Here is a 26,724-nt window from a genome sequence, read left to right on the forward strand (position 1 = left end):
TGTGAGTATTAAACAGTTACTGTGACCCATTTCTCCACTTCTCATTGAAGCAGTAGCAGATACTTGCCCGGAGCTGAAAAAGCAGTTAGAACAAAAATCCAATTAATTACAGGACTGAGGTGAAGGAAAGGGAAATATTCTCTGTGCATACACTTAAAACTAGAAAGAAGTCAGGAGCTCAGGTTCAAAATTCTAAAGAGATCAAAGAATCAAAAACTCTCGTCCTCACACTTACTACTAAAGAACTTTTCCCTTCTTTTTAAAATCCAGTGCAGACTGCATATGGACTCAGCTTAAAGGTGGAGAGCTTTGCATCTCATTACTAATACCCTGACACAGTCATTCCCACAGCATCCATTAGTATTGTTCAAGACTACATTAGAAGAGATTAGGCCCCCTATGTTTCACAACCAGCCACCACTAGATTAGGCTGCAAGCAAGATTTCATTTCTCCCACCATTTTGTATTGCACATTACCAGCAGCTATAGCAAGCACTGAAAACCTTCACAAAGCACATCCTCACACATCAGAGCTGAGAAAAAGTCAAGCAACCAAAAGTGAGCAGGAGCAGAAGGCAGCAGGAACTGTTGATAACGGGGTGTAACACAGCAATGCCAGCCAAGATTCCCACATGTACAAATCAGAAATTACAGAGCTAATAAAAAAAATCATTTTAGTTCCCTTCTGGTCAAGAGTGCCAAGATAAACACAGGCATGGACACAAACCCTCAGAACACAGCAAGTATGTTAAGTAAAACTTCTTTTAAGAGATAAACATTCACACCCTTCATTTTAATGCACTACACCCCTTAAAATGAGAAACAGGATACCACGGTCTGAAAGGGTGACTGAAGGAAACAAGACCTGAAACTTGAACGCAGGAGTCCTACAATATTCTCGTATTTCTGAAATATTTATCATCTCTCCCTCAGCTTCTCTGTACCTATGAAAGCTACAACCCATACCCCAGGAATTAATAGCCAAAGCAGAAATCACACTGCCTATATACTGACAGGAAATTCTGACAAGTAATTTAATATGAACTATATACGTAAGTTTCAAGTCTTGGAAGACGTTATGTGACAAATAAGAGGAAGAAGACAGGCAATAACTTTGACAGAAGATTATTACAGGCTGCAAGATCTTACCTGACACAAATAAAGTCTGAAAATTAACCAGCAAAGAGTTACACCAAAAGAAAACTATTTTGCAACACTCCTAAATTAACATAACTTTCAGCGTAATTAGTTTGGCTGCTATCGTAAACATGTACACACATGGCCAATCTAATGCCACAGACCTGGAAGAAGTGTCAGGTGACTGCTAAAGGAAGAGGCAATGCTCAGTTTTACACCAGAGTGCACGCAGACCAGTCCAAAAATAAGGGAGGTAACGCCTCCATATTTAAAAAGTTTGGACTGTTTGGAGTTTTGTTTTTAACTTCCTAAGACAGTGCATACGTGTGGGGGGATGGGAAAGGGGCATTATTTTTCCACAACCACAGAACCTAGCTATACTCTACAGAAAACGTCGTCCTAAAGATGGAAATTCAGCACACCAATTTGACATGAGAGCACAGTCCCCAGGATTTAAGCCAATTCAGTTTCTTGCAGTTTTTCATGCAGCAGAATTCAAACACAAGCATACCGGTTCTACGGACAATGTTTGCCCTCATTATCACGCTTTCTATTAATAAAAAAGTATCTAAACAAGGTAAAAGTACGTTCTACCCATCTGTACAGCTATGTGACACCACCAGTTTGAAATGTAACGCAGAATAAATTACCTCGCTAATTGCATACATTTATCGCTGATATTTCTGTGTACGCATCGGTTAATGTGTAACAAGAAATCTCTGAACGCATACTTGGAAATCGGTACGCAACTGGGGGAGCCAGCACGGCTTCAGCCCCGCGGGCCGGCAGCCATCCCGAGGCTCAGCATCCCGCGCGGGGCGCTCCCAGCCCCAAGGCCGCAGCGGGGCGCGCCGTGCCCGGCCGCAGGTCGCCGCCGGCCGCATTCCAGCAGGTGACATCAGACCGAAACCGCGGAGTTTCACCGAGAGCGAACACCGCCGCGCCGAGACCGGCGGCGGCAGCAGCACGCGTGCGATCGGAGCTCGTCGCGCCGAAGTCGCGGCGGCCGCTGCGGAGCCGCAGCCGGACGGCAGCTCCAAACTCGAACCCAAACCGGTTTCCGAGCAGCCTCTAATTGCGTGCGGAGCGGCAGCAACCTGTTGGGCGTCGCTCCGTCCCTGCCCCCGGGGCCGCGCGGCGTTACTCACGGCAGAGGCGGGCGGCACCCGCCCGTGCACCTGTACCGGCACCGCCAGGTGCGGCCACGCGGGCCGGGCCGCTCACAGCCGCGTGTCAGCGGCCCCCGCCCGGCTCCGAGGAACGAAGAATCCCGCGCTACCGGCCTCTCCCGGACGGCTCAACCCAGCCGCCCGCCCCCAACAAAGGGACACGGCCTTTCCCGGCGCCTCCGCCCCGTCCGCGCGGGGCCCCTCCGCGGGGCCCGGCCCCTCCCGGCGCGGGGCCGTCCCAGTGCCGCCCGTCCAACAGGTGGGGAACGGCCCCGCACGGGGGCTCCGAGCCGCCCCCGCACTCGCTCGGCCCAGCCGGGACGCGGGGCCGCACCGAGCGCCCGGCGAGGCCCCGTGCCGCTTCGCATCCCCGCCCCGGCCAGACGCAGCCCGGCAGCCGCCGGGGCACGGCTCCCGCGCGGGGAACGGCCGTATGGCCGCGGCGGGGCCGCCCGCACCGTACCCGGGATTAGTGTGGGGAGCGCTCCGCCGCCGGGCTGAGCCTTACCTTGCCGGACGCGGCTCTGGCAGACATTTTGTTTCCTTCGCTCCCCCGGAGCAGGGAGACCTCGCCCTCAAGTACTGAGAGCGGGGAGAAGGGCTCCCCGCCGCCTCACGCAGCCGCCCAAATAAACATCCCACGGGCAGGGAGACGGAGGAGGAGGAGGAGGAAGAGGAGGGGAGAGGCGGGCGACGAGGGAAGGGGCGGGGAAAGAGGGAGGAGGAAGGAAGGAAGGGGAAAGAGAGCGGAGCCCCAACTTTGATAAAGTGCCGCTCTCTCCCGCTCGGGCCGGAGCTGCGAAGAACGGCGGCCGTTGTCCAACCTCCGCTCGCCGCGCGCCCCCTCCCCTCCGCGCGCCGCGTGCCGCGCAGCCCCGGACGCGCCGGAGCGCGGCCCATCCCATCCCATCCCGCCGCGCGGGGGAGCGCCCCGCCCCAACCGGACCCCCTGTCCCGCCGCCGGCCGCGGACCCCCCGAGCGGCGGCGCCTTGTGGGACGGCCATTCCCGGGCTCCCGGCACCGCCGCTCCCGGGAGTCGCCTCGCGGCGCGGGAACGGCCGCAGCGCCCGTCCGCCTCCGGGCTCCCCCCCGCGCGGTGGTCGGAGCCGCGGGCGGCGGCGGCGGGGGCCGAGCGGCGGCCGTCCGGCACAGCCTATGGGAGCGCGGGGGGCGGTTTGAAATGCCGGAGCGGAGCCGGGGGGGGGCACGGCGAGTAGCGGCGGGGAGCCCCGGACTGGGCCGCCCCCTCCCGCTCATCCCCTTCCCCCCCGCAAGCGGCGGGGCTAGGCCCGGCCCGGCGCTCCCGCTGCCCCTGTTGTCCGCGGGGCGGGTGGCGGCGCTCCGTCTTGTTCTCGAGATAAAGGAACAAAGGCGACGAGGTTCGGCCCGAGCTGGCGGCGCGGCGGACTGCGGCTTTACAAAACAAACGTTCGGGTGCGCGAGGTGAAGGCGTTTCAGGTGCCTTTGACAAGACGAGCATTTGTTTAAGAAATAAGAGAAATCTTGCAAACATATTCTTCTCCATTTAGATAAGCGCGTCCTAAAGATGCCGCCTGAGCAGAGCCCCGCGCTCAGACTCCGCTCCGCGCGCTTCGCACCTCCGAGCTTCCCCCGCTTCCTCTCAGTGTCAGACGAGCGAAGTTCTGTACCAGCTCTCGTACCCTGAGTAACTGGGAGCAGCCGCCCGCACAAAGTAACGCAGATAAGAGAAACCCGAGAGCGGAGCACGCACCGCAAGCACTGCAAAACACGAGTGCCTATCGGGGCACTGTCTCAGGGACTCAGCTTTTTTGCAGCTCTATGCTTTGCACGCTACCCGCTGCCATAGCGCTCCATGCATGCTTCAGAAGCATCTGCATTCCCAAAAAGACGCAACGATTTGATGGCCAAAACACCGCCTTACAAAGGAACGCCCTGCCCAAAGCCTCCGTGTGAGCTTTATGTTTGTTCTCCTTTGAAAATAAACAAATCCATATTCCAGGAAATAGCTGGAGCAAATTCCCAAGGCAGCAGCCTGAAACCAAGGGGGAAGGGCCGTGGCAAGAAGGACACAGCAGTGCAGGGCCCAGCCCGCTGCGACCTCCTGCCTGGGCTGGGCCTGCCAGCATCCCTCAAGGCACAAGCACGACACAGTCATGTCCTCACCTCCAAGCTGCCAGCACCTAGCAGCCCCAACGTGCACCTGCCTCTGCCCTCTCCCACAGTGGCACAGATGCCATCAGGATTTCTCCTCCCTTTGCCATCTGCCAAAGCCCCTCAGCCAACCCTGCCTCACAAACACACTGCAGATCCATTCACTTACGTGTTGCTAGAAGTAACTGCAACTGAGATTTTTAAATCTATCTATGAGTGTCAAAGGAGGAATGACACAGTTTTTATGCCCACGTCGCATGCGTAATTGTCGGAGGAGGCAGGAAGGAAAAGGCTAAGATCACAACAGGAAGGAGGGGGAAGATTTCAAGGTGTTGAGGCATGAAAAGAAACTCATTGAGGAAAGATGGAGAGCAACTTGAAAACGAAGAGCAAGCCCACAGCCCCTCCTTATGTATTCCCCAGGCTCCACCAAAAAGGAGGTGCAAATTTTGTAGCACTTCACATAACACAGATTGACCAAATATCATAAATCCATACACTAAATTCAACGCAGACACAGACTACTTGACTGGGCAGAGCTGCCAGCACAGACTTCAGAACATCTGGCAGCAGATACCAGATGATCACAGATGACCAGGCTGGCCCCAAAGGACACGTGTATTTGTTTCTTTCTTTCTTTCCCTCTTTTCTCTTGTTTCCTTTTCTTCCTTCCTTCCTACCTTTCCTTCCCTCTCTCCCTCCTCTCCTCCCTTCTCCTTCTTTCCAACAGCTGTGTATAGCTCCACCTCTGCTGGTGGTACCAATCCAAGGAGCCAGAAGTGCCAACTCGTTTTCTTTGCATTGGTAAAAGGTGCCTTAGTAGGTATTTTAATGAAAATGGGTTTTGTTTCTTCAGCCATTTCAAATTCTTCAGAAGAAGAACTTTTTCATCTCTTCATTAATACATTACTGACAAGCAATGCTACCATCACAATATTGAAAACACCAAATCAAATGTTGATTGAATAACCTAAACCATTATGAAGAATAGAAGAAATCTTGACTGATTCATTTATCTTCTTTAAAATTAAAACTCATAAAGCATTACAAAATTCATCTCTGAAATGAGAAAGTTACATTTTTTGAAAACTGTTGGGATTCCTGTGTGGTCACAAATTCCCTGATAAAAGGCTACGGCAACAGCAAACGCCTACCCATATATGCACTTCGGTGATAAACAGCACAGCACGTACAAACATAACGATGTCTGTGCACATGCATGCACTACAGTGAATGCATTCATCTGCAAGATGTAATTGAAGAATCAGAACTTTAAATAATAGTTCTGATACTGCCTTTTCAGGTCCTGAAAACAGGACATCATCTTTGCCATTAGAGAGAAAACTGTCTGAGATATCAACAGTTGAGTAACAGCAGTACTTCACTTATCTCTAAAATAACGACCACTGAGAGATGTCTAAAAAAAGTACTATTGCACTTTCTTGTTAAAAATAAAACTGCTTTGATCAGTACAGTTCAAGCCACAAACTTAAATTGATTCAAAGGACACAGAAGGACAATCCAATGTGTGAATCCTTTCTTCTGCATCTGTTACCCTGCAAGAGCAGGAAGTCTATTCTCTATGTTGATTTCATTTTTTTTAAGAATTGTTTTGATCACTTAAAGATGAGGAAGAAGGAAACTACCGAACCACAGCCACTACCAAGACAACTTCCTGTGGTTTTTGTGGTATATGTGGCTCAGAAAGAAAACAATTCATAGCAGATCTTTCAAAGATATCAGATGTTTTTGCTGTGGCATGAGTAGTCTTGGGAAAATTATAAATATGCCTATGTAGGATCAATGATGGCAAGCAGTTGAGTTGATATTGTATGTTCTCTATTTGTAATTGCCACTTGATTTCAACTTTTCAGGAATGAGGAGAAAAGGGGAACTGAAAATCAGAATTCACTACGCAAACCACAAAAGAAGAAAGTACCTTTTTCACCTCAAGAAATAAGGAAATGGTTTAAAGAAATCGTTAGGAAATTCACACACTTAAAATTACATACTTTTTAGAGTCTCTTCAAATCAAGTCCCTAGGGAAAAACAAAACAAAACAAAAAAAACCCCAAAACATTAGTGTAGTAACAATGTCTGCTAATGACTCTTCCTCCTCCTTACATGCAGTTAAAGCTTACTTCCTAAGCTTACATACTAAAGCTTACTTCTTACCTTCCTCTTTAAAAGGCCGTGTACCACTGAAGGTCCCTCATCTAAAAACACTGCAGATAATTGCTCAATATTACAGTGAATAGAGTCTTCTGATACCTCATTGCCTCTCACACAGTAGAATTGTTAGGAAAATCCCAAACATCTTTAATCATACACCTCAGGTATACATCAGAGGCTGAATACGTACTGACCAGGAATAAACTGGAACTGTTTCACCAGCGAGGATGTCTTGAACACCTGATGTGCTATGTTTATTGCTATTTCCTATTTATTACTAAAAGTGTATTAGGTTTAACATAGTGCAAGGCTCTTCTGTTAGGCAGAACATCATTTTGCTTTTCAAGCAAATGGCAAATGTACAAATAGAATTAAAAGCAGGTTGTAGGGGCAATGCAGAATTATTTTCATCTTCAAAATATCAAAATAATTTATTATTGTAAAGCTGAAGAGCACACAGGCTACACTCTTTGGTTATTATTTCAGGGTATCAGTATAGAAAGAAACCCCATCTCCTTGGTTTTGGCCAGGTCTTAGAGAATCTCTGTCATTCATATTATTATGTACAGTGACAAAGTCTGGGAACACAAGAACATGTTATCAGTAAGTTTTAATCTTGGTTCATGACAGCAGAGCTAATTCATTACAGCAGTGCCATGTAAAACTACTCTACGTCCCACTGACAGATGCTTTGTGAATGGGGCTGTGTACTTCAAATTCACCACAGCTGATAAAGGCTAATTTTACAAAATACTTCACTCTAAGCAGCCACTGGATGTCAGAACATCAGATATACTTATTCTGCATTGTTCTGCTTTATTTCATTGAGAGGGGACAGTAAAAAAACCTCAAAGACAGCTGAAAAACTTAAGCAGTCTTAACTCCACTGCTGATGTGGTTTCCTTCGGCTGATCAGTTACACTGGAGACAATGCCACCTAAGCAACGTTGGTCCAAAATTACTCTTCTTCATATTTGCTTACACAGAGCAGGATAATGTGACCAGTTCATTAAAAGTATGTGCCCAAAGAAAAAGGAACAGGTTCCAAAGCTGACATGTACAGGTATCTTCAGTGAGTAAAGACAAAGAACTAATACACATCGGTACAAAGATCTCAGTCACTTACAAACTGTAAGGATTTTGGAAGGCAGACCAGGGATAGCTAAATAGAATTGATGGATTTAATTGCTGGCAAACTCCTCAGTATTGCAGATTTGTCCAGGAACTTCTGCACACAATGCAAAGTGACAAAGCTGTTTTCTAAAACCCAAAGAGAAACCCCCATCTTCTGGGATTGATGAAGCCATGCATGTGGGTTCTGGAAGGGAGTGGTTTTCCAACCTGGATCATTTTGAAAGGTGAGATGATGTCTCCAGTTTCTTGAACACAAATACCTCACTTGCAATGAGCACTACAGAAAAGCACCACAGCTCGCTTTTGTTAATGAGATGGCACACATACAGAACAGACTTTGTGCTGAAAGCTGCTACATTCAACATAAACACTAAAACACCGAACATTTTTATACTCCTAATAGATTTTACAAATACCACACAAAACTTCAACTCATTTGCTTCCTAGTTCTTCATAAAGATTACACTGTAGTTGTATAAATGTACAAACTTAAGTATCTGAACTTTATTAGCAATAACTCAAGCAATAAATAGTTATTGCCTCAGCTTTTGGGATTAGACTCTCTTCTCCTTTTATCCCCTCAATGTTCTTACGACAACTGGCACAAGACTCAATCTATTACCTTAAAAAGCACATGCCCATTTCCACCAAGTCAAGGAACTGACAGTGTACTCAAAAGCAGGAACGTCAGATTAGAGCCAGTAATGCTAGCATAATCTTTAGCTCATCTGTTAGCTCTGTCCTAGCAGCACCTGCTCTTTAAGAGTGACTTCTGTAAGGTTTAGACAAGGTAAGTAAGGTGAGTAAGCTTCTGATGGTCACGCCCACAGGGTTACGAACCCTTTCCGCCTTGGTATTTGTTTTTATTTCTACTTCCTGACATTAAGGCATCTAAAAGAAAAACAGTTCAAAAGATTGCCATATGTGTCAGTAGAAGAAACTCAGGTTAACCCTCTTGTGCCCCATGCAGCTTTCACAGCACACTGTGGGATGGCTGTACAGCACAGCAGTGTCACAACTGGGGGCTCCCATTCAAAGCCATTATCATTGAAAAGTATTTTTATTTTGCAACAAAATACTACAGCAGAACACAGCCTTATGAATTTTAACTCAGTGTTTCAATAATTCACCCTCCACCAGAACCAGTCTCATTCAGGATACATTTACTGAGCGTAACATACTTGTCATCTTAAGAGTTAAGAGGTGTGCTCTTCAGTCACTTCCCACGTGCAGCAGCCAGGGACACATCTGGCTATCTGTGATATTACAGATTCTGTTTTTGGCTGTCCGTGATTGGCAGGAAGACCCAGCTCCCAGGGACAACATGTGGTTTTGCAGTATGCTCTGGTGAAACGCTTCATCTGCTACTGTTAGATTGTGGTTGATGTTAATCTGTTTAATTACACAAATAAAACTCACAACAAGTTTTCAAAAGAAGTTCAAACATTTTCCTTTATGTAATAGTTTCAAGTGGCAATATACTAGAGAGAATAATAGAAAGTGCTTACTATGGGAGGATATTGCATTATTTCCTGATCTGATGTTGTCAGGAAAGAAAAAAAACGTCACAGGTTGCCGGTTGGGCTTTGGTGTGTCACAGCACAAGAAATCATCAGGCAACACACACCAATGTGACAGAAGCCCCACATTCTTCTGCTGTTACTCAAACACTCCTTTCTTCCTCCTCTCCTCTTTTTACCTCCTTCATAGCTGCATCAGCCTAACTGCGTATGGGAGTTAGTAGAACAAAACTTGTTGAAAAATCATCCTTGTAGAACAGAGGCAAAAGTAAGTGGCCAAAGATGGGGACTTCTTCAGCCAGGTTTACTGGTAAAGGTATTATGATTATGTACCTACAATTGCTTATCATTACCTATGCTTGAAACACATAGATCTCTTCACTCACAGATATCCAAACTGAAGGACAAGGGGAAACCTCTGCCTTACAAAAGCAAAGCAACCTGCATTTCACATGAGCTAAGACTGCACTCTTCACTCCTAGAAAACCTGCATTACATTTTTCTAGAGGTCCTGTAAGACATGCATGCATCTGCATCATGCACGTGCAGGAAATCCTGAGATGCATGCTTCCTCAGTTTGGTGTGTATAGACTCAGTTGTTACCAAGTCACTCAGAAGGCAGAAGTTGTGCTTTTCACGCTCTGTCCCATTAGCTGCAACCTCTAATACATTTTCAGTAAGGTTTTGGTTTTTTTTCCTAAAAATAACTAAATACTGTCTCCCAAGATTTAGAAAAATGACATTTGATCACAGAGCAATACTGGATATGTTTAATGCAGTAAACACAAGGTTCAAAGAGATGTGAGGTATTCAGTAAGCAAGATTTACTATAAGATTTCCTCAACACTCACACTGCTTATCCTGTCCTAGGGTCCCAATGTCACTCACTTCACTCAGCAGAAATTCTCTCAGTGTGACTCAGGTTCAGTGCAGCTCTCAGGCACTCACCCTGCACACAGATCTGTAAACTGATCTACGTTTTCCAGACCAGGAGCTCTTCAGAGAGCCTCATGGGTGGCATCTGCTGCAGGCAGGGGCTCAACTCTGACCTCAGCAGGTTAAAGCTGGTTGTGTACTTGCTTACTGAGAACACGTTCACACCTCAGAAGACAAGCATATGTTACAAGGGTACATCTCAATCTCCAACTTCAAATCTGAGAAATAAGCAGACAGAAATTTTCCAGGTTCTGCTGCGTTACCAGAGAAAGCTTCCTTGTTTAAAACCACATGCCACAACCTACAGCGTGGCGATGCCAAGAGGCTCCAGTCAGCACGACGCTTTAATCTGGCTAAACATGCACAGAGGGCCCAGCAAGATTCCAAGCAAAAACACCTCTAGTTTGCAGCTAACTGTTCAAACTCCCCATGCTTGCACTGGGCAGGGCAGGCACTCTATCTACCATATTTGGGTGAGGATTTCTCACCTCTAACACTTCCAGGCTGTTAGACAGCAGAGGCTTCACCATTATATCCATTTCATTAGCTAAACCTTTCCTTACACATCTGTCAGTTCCACCTGGTGTGCAAGCTGAAAACCTGTAACTGCCATTTCTTTTTATAAACGTGTGAGATTTTAATACTTGTGAAAGGCGCTAAAGCAAGAGCCTGGGGAATGAACTGTTTCTTGTTTTCAGAGCAGGTAAAGCAAGGACAAACAATAAAGAAAGCTTCCCTGCAAAGTCCAGGCTGCAGCTGCTGGGAGACCCTCGATCCCTTTGCCATCCATGTGCACCTGCAAGTTTGCTTGTTGCTTTCAGGGCTATGGTTTACTGCTGTAAACATACAACCTCTGCCTGTAAATCTCACTCTCTGACTAGTCAGTCCTCCTGAAAGCCCTTTTGAAATGGAGAGAAGTCAGTTTTGCCAAGTGTCAGCATCTTTGTGAGTCACACGACTCTGGTACCTCTCGAGCTGAGATAGTAACTGACAGCAAGATGCTTGACACTGCTGTGATCTATATGGTTTCTTATGAGGAATGTAACACGTTTTGACAAAGTTCTTCCACAGATACTATATTAAGACTTCTTTTCCATCCTTTTCTAACGCTTTTCATTAGAAAGGGCAGCCCTTCTTTTCCTCATGAAGGCACGGTTACAAACCTGGAGGCTGAAGCAAGCCCTGTGACTACTTATCACAGAATCACAGAATCACTAAGGTTGGAAAAGACAGCAAAGATTGCTAGTCCAAGCACCAACCCATCCCCACCACGCTCACTGACCGTGTCCCTCAGTGCTACATCCACCCTTGTCTCGATTGTCTCCAGGGACCGTGACTTTACCACCTCCCTGGGCAGCCCATTCCAATGCTTCACCCCTCTTTCTGAGAAGAAATGTTTCCTTATATGCAACCTGCACCTCCCCTTAATGGCAACTTAAGATCATTACCTCTCATCCTACTGTCTGATAATACACCACGATGACATTTCTCAGAACATCAGTGGTGTCATTCTGACATGCACTACTGGACAAACATTTTTTTTAAGGCTGTATATCAGGATGGCAATACTTTATTTGGATGGACATCTCCTTTTTTTCTTGGCAATATACACCAAGAATATGCAAAAACCAGAGCAAACCCAGCCCCTGAGTAACCACAGAAAGTATTCCATGACATTCTACCTGTGTCAGCACCCTCACGGGCCTTAATGGTGCTGACAAAATGATTATGAAGATAATTAGTGGTTTCTCTTTACAGGCTCTGTAGTCTGGAGGCAGCAGCCAGGGTTGGCTGGGATCATCACGGAGGAGGGCAGGAGGAGGCCAGGGAACAGGGAGCTGCCTCAGTTCATGTGATACCCCTCTGCTTCGCCCCAGCCAGCGCTGCACCCACATCACCACAGCTCACCTACAGCAGTGACCTAGAGGGGTAATCACTGAGTGTCTGCTCCACGTGGGAAAATCAGTGGAATTACCTACATAAACATATTCAGTGACGATTACTAATCATATCTAGTGTTTATTATGTTCGCTTGGCATAATATAGTAGCCCCCAGTATATTAAAGACCACAGAAAATTCTGAGCTGTACAAAATTTTGGCTTATGTATATGCAGGGTCAGCTTTACCCACGTGTGGTCACAAAAGGCCCAGAGACAAGGGTGTGCACAGCAGTGCCTCCCTGGGGCAGCACCAGCCCCATCTTGCATAACCTGCTGGAGAGGCAGAGGGTGGTGAGATGGATGCGGCCTCAGAACACGTCACTGCACTCACACTCGACAATGTTGCAGCACAACTTAATGAGATCTTACCCAAATGGGATTTCATGTTGTGACTAAGGGTGGATGCTGAACACGTGAATGTTGTTATCTGAACTACTCTTTCAAGCAAAAAACTTCATTACGTATCATGTTTCATCAAAAAATGTAATCTGATTCTAAGAGATCAGACTAGACTGTAAATCAAAATATATCTAAATCATATTTTCTTCTCACAGCAAACAGAATTTCATTGATCTCAGTACTAAGTTGGCTAAGGTCTCTGGGATGCATCTGTGTTATGTGCACTGTTTCAGATAAACTCCTTGATTTTTATTTTATTTTATTTTCTGAACTCCTCCTGGACTGAAAAGACAAATACACTAAATAAAAAGCATACACCACCCTCCTACAGCTCTTCACCCCAAATCTGTCAACAGCGGAGATGGTCAGTGCACTACTGACATAGCCTGCTCTGCTTTACCAGTACTCGTGTTCTCAGTTAGACAGGATGAAAGGCAGTATTCTACAGCATCAGCATTCCCATTTTTCAAACGTGGTTTCTTACATTTGAAACCAAAATGTATTCAGCCAGCGTATGCATTCCATCACTAAAAGGCTCTTTGAATATAAGGAGGCTCTAAAATCATGTATGCAGAGCTGGTTGGGAGCAAGGTCTACATTTGCTCAGTGCGGGCAGCCAGCAGCAGGCTGTGCCCCCTGCCCCATTCGTGCTGGCTGCACAAGAGTGGGCAGCTGAGGGACGGGCACTGCCAGTGCCCAGCCACAGTCCCCCACTGGCTGGGGACAAGGCAGCTTCCACCCCTGCTACAGAACCCCAGCACAGCCCTCCTGACCGCACTAGCTGCAGGACACACAAACACTCCCTCAGCAGCACGCTCTCCAGGCTCCGCTCTGGCTCTGCACTGCCGTGGCCCAGCCCAAGCTCCCAACCATGGTCACTTCTCAGGGCTCCAGCAGGGCCCGGCACGATGCTCGTCTTATATTTTTAGCAATGACCCTGCTGCTGCAGTGTTTTACTGCTGAAACAAACATGCCATTATATAACATTATTATGGTTGTATTGCAGACCTTGCTCAGAGAAATGAAGCACAGAAACTACGAAGATTCAGCCACATTGAGGGGCAGAAGACAACACACAACTGGACACGGTGAGCATCATATCTTGATTAAAAATAGGGGTGTAACAGAGAGCTTGGGCCGAGGATATCCCCTTACCCCATCAAAAAGTTATGTACATATAAATTTTGAATGACTTGCAGCATGAAAACAAATTGCTAGACCGCCAACTGAGATTTCAACTCATTTTGAGCCCCTAATTATGCTTGAGCAGCTCTTGAAAACACAGAAATTTGTTTCTGCCTGCATAGCAGAGCATGGAATGAGCAAGACAAATATTGTAGTAACCTTCATAAGCAACCCAAAAGCTATTGTGCAAGCAGCTGTCCCCTGCCCCTCTTCTCTCTGAAGTCAGTACTGATTGTGGAAACAATAATAAGATGCTTCAATTATTGACTGAGTTATCTATTTTTAACATTCACTACAATATTTTAAACAAGCACTGGATGTAGGCTGTGATAGTATCTTTCCTTTTTCATTCTCTGCTGTGTGGAAGAAGTATTTAACAGACATACTTTGATGTAAGTACAGATCCTCAGACAGATAATTTTCTTCTGAACAAACTTGCTTCTCTAAGTATAAATGCAATGCAAACGTAACTGGCACTGTCCTGTCTGTGGTAACAGCTGTAATTAAGCCATACCTGTTCCTATTGTCAGGGATGTTTATTAAGCTTCACTTTGCAATGGAAGGGCAAACAACTGTGACTACACCCATGTTTTAGCAGCAGCGGGATACAGATGTTACATTCTGGACTCCACTGGCCTCACATCCCTTCAAACTGGTATTTTCCACTTCTTCCTAGTTCATGTGTTTTAGAATATGGAGAACATTCACCAGGTTCTTCTGCTTTGTTATATTACATGTCTAAAGGAAAAAAAAGGTGTAAAATGCATTGCATAAGGCATACTGCTTTACAGAATCCCATTTTCAAGAATTTTCTGGGGTCTTCTTAGGAGGACACATTCCTTGTTCACAAAGAATTCCCCCATGATGTTAGCATTGCTGCCTGTTCCCTGGGGGCTGCTGAGAGAGGCAGCTCAGAGGCTGGCTCTTATCCCCCAGGTGCCACAGGCACACCCTGCCACCTTGGGTTAATCACTGAACTCCTCCCAGCATCAGTAAAACATCAACATGGGACTATATGGCCTAATTAATAGCTTTAAGAAGAGTTATGTGCTTTAGAAATTAACTGCTGGCACATAAATACACAATATTGCTGTAGAACTGCTGTTGAAAAAGACTAAATTAAGGAACGTAAGTTGCTCTGAAAATAACACCTCCCATTTATTTCCATGGAAACTACAACAGGTACAAAAAGCACAGTGACACTGTTTGATAGAGCAAATTCTCAGCTACAAAACACTCTTTTTCAAGAGTCACCACGCTGTTGCCACTGTATGCCCACTGTAACTCCTTGCAGAGAGCTGTGTGCCAGAGAGCACCTCCGGCCGCTCTGCTCCACAGCGCTGTGGTTTGACACATCCAGAACGGACAGCTAGGCCTTGTTGAAATCTTTACTATACTGCAAAGGACAAACTGATTTTTAAGTTCTTCCTATTATCACCACAGTTTCTCCTTCAGCTTTACAGCTGTGTAATCTTCATCCTTGCAGGGTTTCAAGACCAGAGTGGCTGAAGCCCTGAACATCCTGCTCTGCGCCCATCGGCGAGCCAGCTTTGAGCAGGAGGCTGGAGATCTCCTTCTGTCCCTTCTGACCCGATTTATGCCACGATCCCAAGTCTACTGTTTCTTCCTAGAAAAAAATCAGTACTTCCTAGGGTTTTCACATCTGCATCAGCCTGTTTTTGCAACAGAATAATACAACAGAAAGACCTAGACAGGCTCGCTGACCCAGACAGGACAGCGAGCCCAGGAGAACTTCATGAGGTTCAACAAAGCTAAGTGTGAGGTCTTGCTCCTGGGTCACAGCAATCCCCACTCATCAAAACAAGCTGAGCCATGTAAGGATGGAGCACGGACATGCTGAAAAGGACCTGGAGGTACAGGTACTGGCAGCTGGATATGAGCCAGCAATGTGTCCTCTCAGCCCAGAATGCCAACTGGATCCTGGGCTGCATCAAAAGCAGCGTGTCCAGCAGGGCAAGAGACGTGATCCTGCCCCTCTACACTGCACTGTGAGACGTAACCTGGGAGTACTACATCCAGATGGGAAGTTCTCAGTACAGGAGAGATGTGGACCTGATGGATCACATCCAGAGGAGGGCCACAGAAATAATCCAAGGGATGAAACACCTCTCCTCTGCGGACAGCCTGAGAGCTGGGGCTGCTCAGCCTGAAGAAGAGAAGGTTTGGGGAGATCTGAGAGCAGCCTTTCATATCTAATGGGGAGCAATAACAAGGAAGGGAACAGACTTTTTAGCAGGGTCTGTTGTGATTGGACAATAGGAAATGGTTTCAAACCTAAAGAGGATAGACTTAAACTGGATCAAAGGAAAAGGTTTTTTTATCCTAAGAGTAGAGAGGCATTGGCACTGGTTGCCCAGCAAGGTGGGGGATGAGACACTCAAGGTCAGTGTGAATGGAGCTGTAGGTGTCCTTGTCCACTGCAGGGGCGTTGGACTAGACGACCTTTAAAGGTCACTTTCAACTCAAATGGTTCTACAATTCTACAAATTTTAGGTTCTGCACATTTTCAACCTTTCTGAAGTATTTTCCACCTCTAGTGGAGGTCACTTTTTCCAGCTTCTTACATAATCACAGTGAGCTTTATTATGCCTCTTCTCCCCTTCTACTATCTGACAGGAGACATTACTGCCATTTGGCAAACTGTGCTTTTAGAGGTTTTTCCTTATTCCTTTCTCCAAGAGATATTGTATGAGTTCTAAAAAGCAGGTCAGCCTTGCATATACCTATATGAGAATTTCCTCTCCCTTTAAAAGCCAATTAACACGAAAACAAAATAACTGACATACAAAACTTAGTAAAATGATTACTGGAATCAGAAACCAAAAGGGAGAAGCTAAAAAACAAAGACATCCTTTTTTTTACTTCCAAATTCTCCATACTTACATGTTTTAAGAAATCGTTAACAGTATTTTATTTTCTTTAAGCATCATGCAGTATCCAGCCATAGACACTTCAAATATTTTTGCTTATTTGGATTTATGATCTGTACTGCTAGAGCTAAATTTCTTTATTTTTTTTAATTTTCCTTGCAAATACAAGCTGGTATAAATGGCTTCAGTGAGTAATTTTCCTTAAGGGCCACTACATAAGTTTGGCATATTTTCAGACTATCCACATCACTGAAGGTTGCTTACAGCTTTGAGCAAAACAGTGAAAGTACTGCCATCCTCATGACCAGGCATCCGAGGAGACAACTGTTTTGCTAGTTACAGAACAAAAGGACTCTCTGTTTGCACAAACACTTGTGTGCTTTTTGGTTTCTTCCCAAAGCCTGTCCACTCTTACAGCTCCCGGTGGGCTCTGACACTCGAGGGAAGCAATCCACATGTGATCACTGAGTCCCCATTGCATGCTTATCATATGATTAAACCACTTGTGATTCCCTCCGCTGCAATGGAGACTCTGCAATGGAGCCTCTCACATGAAGTCTGCAACATCCTTCTCAGAGATCTGTTGTTCTCCTCAGTGCACACATCTGAGACTGGAACACAAGGATTGTAGGATGAGCACTACTGGCAGGCAATACATCAAGATGCTGAACAGTAATTTCTGACTGTCTGTTCAACCTCTCACCCAGTTCACCCAGGAAAGCCAGCAACACACTCCAGTTCTGACAAGCCAGGAGGAAGCTCTGCTAAGCCATAAAAAGAAGCTGCTGCACATCTCAGGGTATAAAGACAACGTGATATGGGAGGGTAAAGAAAAAGGTGATGCTAAAATGAGGGGCTGGATGATGGGAAACTGTTGCTTTGGGGACTGGAACATATCCAGGTCTACTTTTGTCTACATAAACTTAATCCACAGCCCATACTGAATCCATTACACTAGCAAAGTGGCAGATAATTTACAACAAAACACCAACACAGACAAGCTTTTTGGAAAAAGCCTCCAACAACTAAAACCAGAGTGTGAACAGTCTGTGAATCTCAGCCCCACGTAGCGCAGTAAGGGAGAGGGCAGGACAGATTGACAAGCAAAGCAAAACTCCAGCTCTGACTTACGATCCCATTAATGAGGATGGCCGTGACAGACAGCTTCTGGCCCTTGTGTGATATCCACGGCCCTCAGCCACATCCCCCAAGATTTCTGTACCTTAAAGATAAAAACTTATCAGCCAGAAACAGTTTTATCAAGTGTTTTATGGAGTGTTTCTGCTTTCTTTCACGTGACACTGAGACATTTTCTCATCATGGATTGTATGCTGGTATCTACTTCAACGTAGGCAGTGCACTTGTGCAACAAGATGCCTGTTGCCTAAGCCACACATTTCTTTTTTCTCTGATTCTTCTAAAATGGTGGTGTCCTTAAAAGAACAACCCCATCAGAAGAGAGCTGAAAGAAAACTAATTTAACTGAAGAGCCCTAAAGCTGCCTCAGTTCAGACTTGTTCCCAAGAGAAATTGCTGGGAGCCAACTACTGCTGCTTCCCTCTTCGCTTTCTGTTGCTGGCAAGACTGAATCTATTTTTTACTGACATGCCACTTTTAATATGCTGTGAAATGCAGACAAAATGCAAAGAGGAATTGCAAGCTGCTTTGATAAACATTTGACATCCGTTTCCAGTGCTTGGAAACAGCTTTGAGATGCTCCGAACTCAGGTAACACAGGAAGAATCATTCAGCAGTTTAGCACTTCTGTGTTTTGGTTATACTGAAATTTCAGCTGTGAGGTGACCGGCTACCTCACAGAAGAGTATCTTCTAGCTCCTTATGTTTAGACTGATGCAGGTATGCATGTGGCTCTTAGTCTGCAGTATGGCTGTGCTGCTGATCTGAGTAACTGCTCAAGTGCCTTTACTCACTTCAATCACCTATAAAGTATAATTGAAATATAAAAGCACTTCTGTAAACTACTTCAAGATCTTGTGATGGATATGTTATCTAAATGTTGTTTTTTACGGTGAACATTTCTTGTTTGCCACAGTCACAGCTTTCTTACCTATCTCCAAACAGAATTGGAAATGTGTCTTGTTAACACTTCAGCAACATCCTTCTGTTCGCAGATTTGATTTTAAACGTGGATGTCCTCATCTGCTCAGTCTACTTTTTCTTTTTCATTTTCCTCAGCGTTTCTCCTGATCCCCAGATAGGATCTCATTTGCACTGCTTTGGCAATCTCGAGCTCTCTGGCTGCCTTTAACCTACTGAATCACTTCCTTCCTTCATGTGATGCCTGTAAACTACTCTTTGCCCGATCTGAAGATCAGCACTTCAGTCACATTTCTCTCCTCCACTGTGGCAACCTGACATGCTGGGATGAATGTTGCAAGGTAATAATTTGTGCTGTGTTTCAAATCTAGCTCTTCTTCCATCATTTCTGCCCTTTTCCTTTTGTCCTGCTAGGAAACTTCCTGCCTTGGCTTTGTTAAGAGTTTATATTTCTTTCTGTTTCTTTTCTCAAATTACTTTGTGCAGCAATAAAAATAATGTTATCTGAGGATGCAGATACATTTACAAAATGTCACAAAAACATATTATTGGCAATAATCCCAGAGCAAAACAAAGATATTTCAGGAAGCTTTCAATACAAAAATAAATTCTATTCTAACTGAGGAGTCCCATGTTTTATTAGAGGAATGGGTTCTGCCAACTTTTTCATAGCTGCCAGCACCTTTCACACAGTGAGATCCTCACCAAAATGAGTGGAGTCTTGGTGTTACATAACAGTCCTGTATGTACAAACACACCAAACAAGGCATCCCTTGTGCTACTGACACCCCCCTGCCCAATCTGTGGTGGGATGGTAAGCACAGCCATTATCTGAAAGGAGAAAACTATAAGGATGTTATCTAACTCATTTTTCCTTGAGTATAACACCAGCTTTGTGGAAGAATCAGTGAAAATTTGCTCACCGGACACAGGAGCAGAATCTGAGGATTTCAAAACTGCCCTTCCACCTCAGACCACAAGTTGCCAGGTGACCCTGAATAACTAAGACTTTATCTACCTGTACTTCCTTGGACAGATACTGTGCCTCATTTCTGATGGAAGGCACAGCCCAGCGGAGGGCAAAAATGACTTCAAATCCTGTCTGCATTTCCAGAACTCTGCCCATGCCCAGTGTCATGGCAGCTCCCTGTGAACATCAGCAGAACACAAGCACACTTCATCAAGTCCTCAGTGGACTTCTTATGATGGGAGCTACAAAACATAGACCTTAAATCAAGCATGCCATGGGAATTCCCTCCTGGCCTCTTGCAAGTCCTCTGAAATTCTCCATGTCCCTGCAGCAGACAGGAAGACAAGAGGAAACTGGGATCCCACTGAGATAATCAACAGACAGAATCAGCAGCCACAGCAACAGCTCTAACTCCTCAGTAGCGCAATGTATTTCTTAAACTGGCTGACTTAAATAGGAAGAAAGGGCAGTAAAAAGTACACTTAGAACCTGAAAAATACAGGATTGCATGGAGGAATGGAATGGGACTGCACGGTGTGTGCCAGGCTCACGCATCCTCTTGCAGGTCTGCTGCATGTGAAGATGCTGTGGTGTGAGGATAAATCCACTGTCAGCTCCGTTCTGTGGGTCACTGCCTGGTCATTTTCCTAAGAACAGTACTTATATTTTTAATGTTTCTACATATGAAAGAGTTCATATAACACACTCTTCTGGTACTGTACAAACACTTTCAGACTTACACAGGGAGACACTATTACAATCTCTTTGCATCATCAGTCTGAACCATTCAATAACCCTCATCTTTGGAGTACTCAGCTCAAGACAAACACTGCTGTCCTTCGGTCTGATTTCACTGGCATGTGGAATGAATGGATGTTACATATGGTATTACAGCTTTTCCAGATTTCCACTCTGCAGATGGCCACGGTATTTTCCACATGACTCCTACTGTAATATCAGAACCACATAAGTCATTTATAAGCAACTGATATGTCACAGCACCTTATAGCGTGCTGTGCAGTGTTCAAAGCTGAACAGGCAATGCTAAAGAAACATTAACATGTCTCTGTGTTACTTTTATACACAGAGCACATACACACCCCCAAAGTGCAGGAAAGTAGAACAGATACTGATGTGTTAGCTAGTACACAAAAATGTCAGAACTACCATTAAATATGATCATCTAAAATGAGACACAAAGACCATGCCCACAGGAAATGAACCGTTACTTGTGGAGTGGTGAAGGCTCTGAAAATACTATTACCATTGATCTGAATTCACTTGTATTATTGGTAATTACTTTGTTACTGGATAAAAAAATAGCATCTAATAGCTGAGAATGACCCTTCTGTCTTTGTTTTCCATTCTCCTTCCTCTTCCATTGGGCCAAACAAATACACAACGTATTTTTGTATTTTATAATTATTGCAAGATAAAATGACCTTTTTAAAAATCATAGCAACAAGAAACATGTGATGAAAAATACTGAGGGATACAAGGAAAACTGCTTTTGCTGCTAAGATTATACAAGGTGAAGAACAAGATCCCATCAGCTCTGACCCTTTAAGAATGTGATGTGCTATCCAGAACTTTCCAGATACAATAAAAATAACCACAAAAAAGAGCATTCCCACTGGTACCACAGCTAAGTATCCAGAACACACGGATATCTATTTTCTTTAAGTACTTTCTGTTTGTTTCTAAACCTATTTAATTGCAAAGCTTCATAGTTTACCTTGTTCTTCAGACTCCTGGCAGTGACATTCAGCTGCTGAAGTTCCAGGTGTTGCTCTCAGGCAGAACACGACACCACTTGCAGCACCCCTACTCCTTTCAGCAGCAGCTGTGTATTTAGCCCAGAACAACCTAGTAACAACAATACTGCACTTCCTTCTCAGAAGGAACTTGTGGAAACATTTTTCTGAGAGAGCATAGTGAAACAGCTTCAGAGTGCACGCAGACCAGCCAGAACAGCTACACCACTGAAGCTGAGCACGAGTGCCTGAGATCACTGAGATAGTCAAATTACAACTTTGTTCTGAAGCAGCAATATGTTCCCTTTAACGGGTCTGACACATCTCCACTGTGCCTTGGTGCAGAACGAGCAGTCAGATATCAGAGCATTAGATCTTTTCCTGGGAATGCACTGGCCTGTGAGTGCCAGCTGCTTCCAGCCTGGCTGGAGCCAGCACTGCTGCCGAGGAGGGTCTGTGGCAGCTCCTTGCTGGGAAGTTAACATAAATATCAACGGTTGTTTGCCCACATATAAAGGAAGTGCTTGGTAACTGAGCACAGACCCCTAAAAAGAGAAGGATTTCTGGTCCTGTACACAAGGGATACTCTAAGAAGCTCAGTCCAGTGATGCACATTTTTCCTATGAACCAAGCGTACTGTGGAGGGACAGGTTCTGCATGTAGGCACCCACGATGTGGGTAGCTGTGCAGCTTCCACATCTACGTGCCAGCTGGGAGCCCTGCAGGAGCAGCTCTGCCAGTCCTGAAGCTGCACTGCCACCAAAGCACCTGAAGCTTGCCAGCCCAAGCAACTGCAGCAACTGCACTTTGCTGTCAAATATTACAAAAAGGTTTGTTTTGTTTTGTTTTTGCTACCTGCATATCAGTTAGGAAGACAGCTGACGTGAAGGCTAACACAGATAACTAAATGCTGATCTCGTAGCTCAGGTTGGTAGGCACCTGTCTTCACAGGGAATGTGACACTGGCTTACATCTCTGTCACGATGGAGACAGGTTTGTTCAGTAACACGGAGAAGGAAACATTCCTTTTGGATTATGCGAACTCCCACACATGCTGTCATAAGAAGAATTTGTGTGGGAACCTATTTACAAAAGTGGAACTCACTGTCATTACACTGCACTGAAGCAGAAAAAAAATTAACATGCTGTAAGTCAAATGTCACAGCAGAATTTAATATGCTGGAATTCTTGGAAAGTGTTCTAATGCTTTCAGCTCAAACAGCATGCATTGCTTTTTATAGCAAGGAATTTTAATTATTATTAGTTTCTGGCAATCCCCATAGTCTGCTGGCATTTTCTAACCCACAGAGCTTAAACCTGAAGAGAAACAGAAGGCAGGAGAAAAGGGAAGAATGCCTAATTCCAGTACTCATCATCTATGTATCCTCAACTTACTAATATGGCGATATGTGAGCAGGAGTTCAAGGTTGAGACATTACTCCCTTTTTGTCTTCAAATGTGCCGTTATTAATCAACTGAATTCCTGTAACAGCAAAAATAGGTCAGAGAGGAGGGGGGAAGTGACAAGATCACATCAAGGATGGCAGTGCTACAGACGGACTGAGGAAAGACTAGCAAAATGCTCAGGGTGGAGGACAGAAGCAGGACATGCTGCTGCTTCTACCAAAATCAAGTCCCAGGGGCCATGGCACACACACATAACTTTGTCTCAGCAGATTGATCAGTAAACAAGTTCTGCTCCACACTGCTTTCATTATGAAGATATTGACACTGCTGGGTGTCAGTCTGCTCCTCATTTCTTCTCCTCTTTACTTCCCTACTCACTAGGCAGCACCTCCTCAGCTCACCAGGCCCACCTCCTCCACTCTCCACAATGATGCTTCACTGTGGTTGCAGTTGGCTATGAATTAACAATATCAGCTTCAGACAGCCCTGTGGCAATGCCATGGCCTCCTGCTCCTGTGCCCATAAGCCATGTCCTGCCTACTTCCACCAAGATGCCAGCTGCCCCTGCTGTCAGCCAGCAGCTGCCCTGCCTCTGCAGCTGCCCCAGGCCTGGCTGTCCCTCCTGGCCAGCTCCTCCTCGGCCACACAGATGGTGTGATGCAGGAGGCAAGAACACGCTTGCGTCTTGATAAATATCTGGAAGGAATACCTCATACACTGTAATTTTGACTGTGGCAGTCAGGCAGTTATTACAGCACCATCCAGTTCAGTGTGTGCACTCGGGTGTAGGTGAGCTGTGCATCAAAGGGATGAAGCAACACTGCCACAAGGCTTCCTGCCTTGGCCTGAAGACTGGTTTGCTCTGAGTTCTGGTTACACCAGAAACCTTTGTTACTGGAGCAACAGGAGAAAGAGGACTCTGGAAAAGTTCCTGTGCTGAGATGGTGATGTGGCAAACCCAGAGCAATGAATTGTCCCTCTTGACATTCAGGAAAATCATCCTGAAGACCTGTTCAAAACTGGATTGATAGGAAGTCCTACACTCTCCACTTCAAAAATAAAAGAAAACAAGGACATGAAGCTAGAAACTACTGAGTACTTCCTATTGTATTTACTGTTGCTGTCAGGAAATTTTAGTACAAAGACAGCAATTTCCTGCTAGGTGGCTACATTCAGAGCTGGAGAGAATCCGGGCTTCCCTGCACTTGGGCATTCTGTAAACTATGGCAATACAGTACTGTCTGTAAGTAAAGGATTTGCACAGAATCCCTTACCTCTCTGCACCTTCTTTTATGCCTGTCAACTTTTCCCCAAGAGGGAAAATATTTGCACCAGACAAGAAGTTTCACAGTATGACCTTATCTATCCTTCAGGATTTGTTGTATGTTTTAAGAATAATAAAGCAACTTGAAAAACTACAGTATTCATGAATTTGCATATTGTATGTTTTATATAAAACTGATTTTTCATGCAAGCTTCAATTGTTAAAATTTATCGGCATTCAAGACTCAAAAGTTACCAGTGTTGTCCTTGTAAACCTTTCTCCACTTGAAAATATCTTAAAGATCTGTGGGCTGTTGTGTTAAGCTATCCTTCAACATACAAAATTCATCCAGGTACCTACTGATGATTACATTCATACCAGATTGTTTTTGTTTCTCTGTGGCAACCGGGAGGGTCTGAACCTTCTGCCACCTAAGAGACCACTCTGTAGTTAATGGCCAAACAAGTGCTCATAGCAACTTTTTTGTCAATACTCCTCTGGACCTTCCCTTACTTTCCCAGGTCTCGCTGTGAACCTACCACCTGAAATGTTGTTACACAATAGGAATGTTAGCTGATCACTTTGGTTAGAGGGTAAGGAAAATGGTCTTATACACCTTTTTCTCTGCCACTTACTTTACTGTATCACCACTTAAAATTTCTTTTGGAAAGGCTAAACAAGCTGTTCTAGGCACAGAATAGCATCTCATTTACTGATGAATAGAAAGAGTATCTCCTATGTGCTCCTTACCCTACACATTCATGAAACCCAAGACTTTAACATACGGTCTGTTTCAGATCACCTTGCTCTCCTCCAGCCTCACTAGCCAGGGCTACGCAAAGTCTGCATCCATTTAAAGTTATTAAATTTTAATAATAAAACTTTCTGTTTGTCACCTGCTACTTCTACATAGAAAAACTCACAGATGGGAGAGATGGCAGATCAGAAGAAACCTTGCCAACAGGGAGATACAAGAATAACATAGGAGAAATTCATTCTCTCAGTTGACTCCAGTCCTGATTAACAGATAGTTTTTCTATTCATCTTTTATAAGGACTTCAACAACTGAAGCAGCATACATTGTGCCCAGGACTGCGAGCATGCCCTTGCTGCATAAGAAAACATAGGAGTCCTCAATAACAGGCATTGAAGAAACTCAAAAGTGGATCCCCAGATGCAAGGAGCTGCAATGGGTGTGGGAAGAAAGGAGCTGAGAGGCTTGATGTTCCTGAAACGATGGACCAAACCCAGTACAACATTTCTACAGATCACAGGCAGCAGTGTGCACGTACAAACCCTGCTGTACTGGGCTGACAATTGTAGAGCCTGTCACTATGCAGTGGTACCCCACAGTGCCACGTCCCCTACCAGCAGAAGGGGATTTGAGGTGGAAGGACATGCTGCCTGCTCTCCCAGGGAAGCTGTCAGCCCCATCCCACTGCCCCCAGCTGTGGGCTGCCCCACCTTCACCTCTGGCTGTGCCCTGAGAGATGAGGAATGTCAGCACATGCAAACTGCACCAGAGCTCCTGTCTTGTGAGCCATACAAAATCCTGCACTAAAACACTGCAAGAAGAGGAGGGAGGAAAGAAAAAATAGAAGGAGCAGATACAAGTTCTACTTAAGATGACAGACACAAAAAAAACAGGAAAGAAAAAAATCTGAGAGGTTGTACTTTTGATTATATTTCAATTTTAATTCCCTGTTGGCAGTAGCTATTCTCATCTCATTGCCCTTAATTTCTCCTCAGGCCTATCTGCAAGTTTAATATAAGTCTTTGTGCATGCTCAGGACTTGTTCACTTAATTGAGTGAAACTAGAAGCCACAGTTATGCCAAAAGGTTTTATTAAGGTATTAAAGAATAATCAGCAATCTCTCCCCAGCCTCTCCCCAATAAGACTGCACAAAGATTTAGCCAATGTTTTATTTAAGCACAGGCATCATACATTATCTAATGTAGTTATTAAAATTAATCAGATATGAGAAACTTTATGAAGCGCAGGGCTTCCTCATGCAGGAACTTAAAGGAAATGTCAGTAACGCCAGTACAGTGTACCCTAAGAAATTCCAACTCCACAAAGCAGTGCATATATGTACAGCTGCTCCCGATGGGTCTTTGTCACAGATACAAAGATTTGGATAAAATAACACTCCTTGCAAACTGATTCTGTGCCACTATTACTTACTGTGGTCTTTTTCACCCACGTGAACTAGCTGAAGAGTCCACTTTTACTCCAAGTCCATGACAACCAAAATCTCTGCCTTCTAGATATGTTGATACTATGCTCTATTAAATGTTTCTCAGTCATAGATACGATACCTGCAGCATCGCTCCCTAATCGTTTTGAAAGCAGAGCTTTCTTTCTTTTCACATGGACTTCACCCCATATTTAGTACCCGAATGATTCCTGGCTCTACACTGTCTGGAGCTTCATTCCACAAAGCCCAGAAAAATTAATTTGGCAGGGTGTATCACCATCAGCTCTGACTTTCCTCCTTGCATTTTCTCCCCTTAAACCAATATATTCCTTATGGTTTTTCCATTTCTCCTCCATCCTTTAATCCTGCCCTCATTCTAGACTTCTCTACCCAGGAACCCTCAGCCAGCTGCAGGACTCAGCCTGCTGGTTGTATTCCAGTCCTGACAAGGATC

At 45.1% G+C, this 26,724-nt stretch overlaps 1 protein-coding gene across 6 annotated transcripts in view; it reads right to left on the reverse strand.

Moving 5' to 3' along the window:
- The window catches only part of TJP1 (tight junction protein 1), a 154,986-nt gene that overhangs the window by 67,981 nt on the left and 60,281 nt on the right, over nt 1-26,724 (reverse strand). The window contains exon 1 of one of the 6 annotated variants that reach the window (XM_065733759.1): nt 2,815-3,070. The exons of the other annotated variants lie outside the window; for them this stretch is intronic. Coding sequence (XP_065589831.1) covers nt 2,815-2,841 — 27 coding nt within the window. The 5' untranslated portion in view covers nt 2,842-3,070. Of the gene's footprint in view, nt 1-2,814; nt 3,071-26,724 lie in introns of those variants that run through there. 6 annotated transcript variants of the gene reach the window in all.

This window comes from Cyrtonyx montezumae, unplaced genomic scaffold, assembly GCF_038088225.1.
Source record: "Cyrtonyx montezumae isolate F1298 unplaced genomic scaffold, pur_monq_1.0 scaffold_17, whole genome shotgun sequence".
Taxonomy (NCBI): Eukaryota; Metazoa; Chordata; class Aves; order Galliformes; family Odontophoridae; genus Cyrtonyx; species Cyrtonyx montezumae.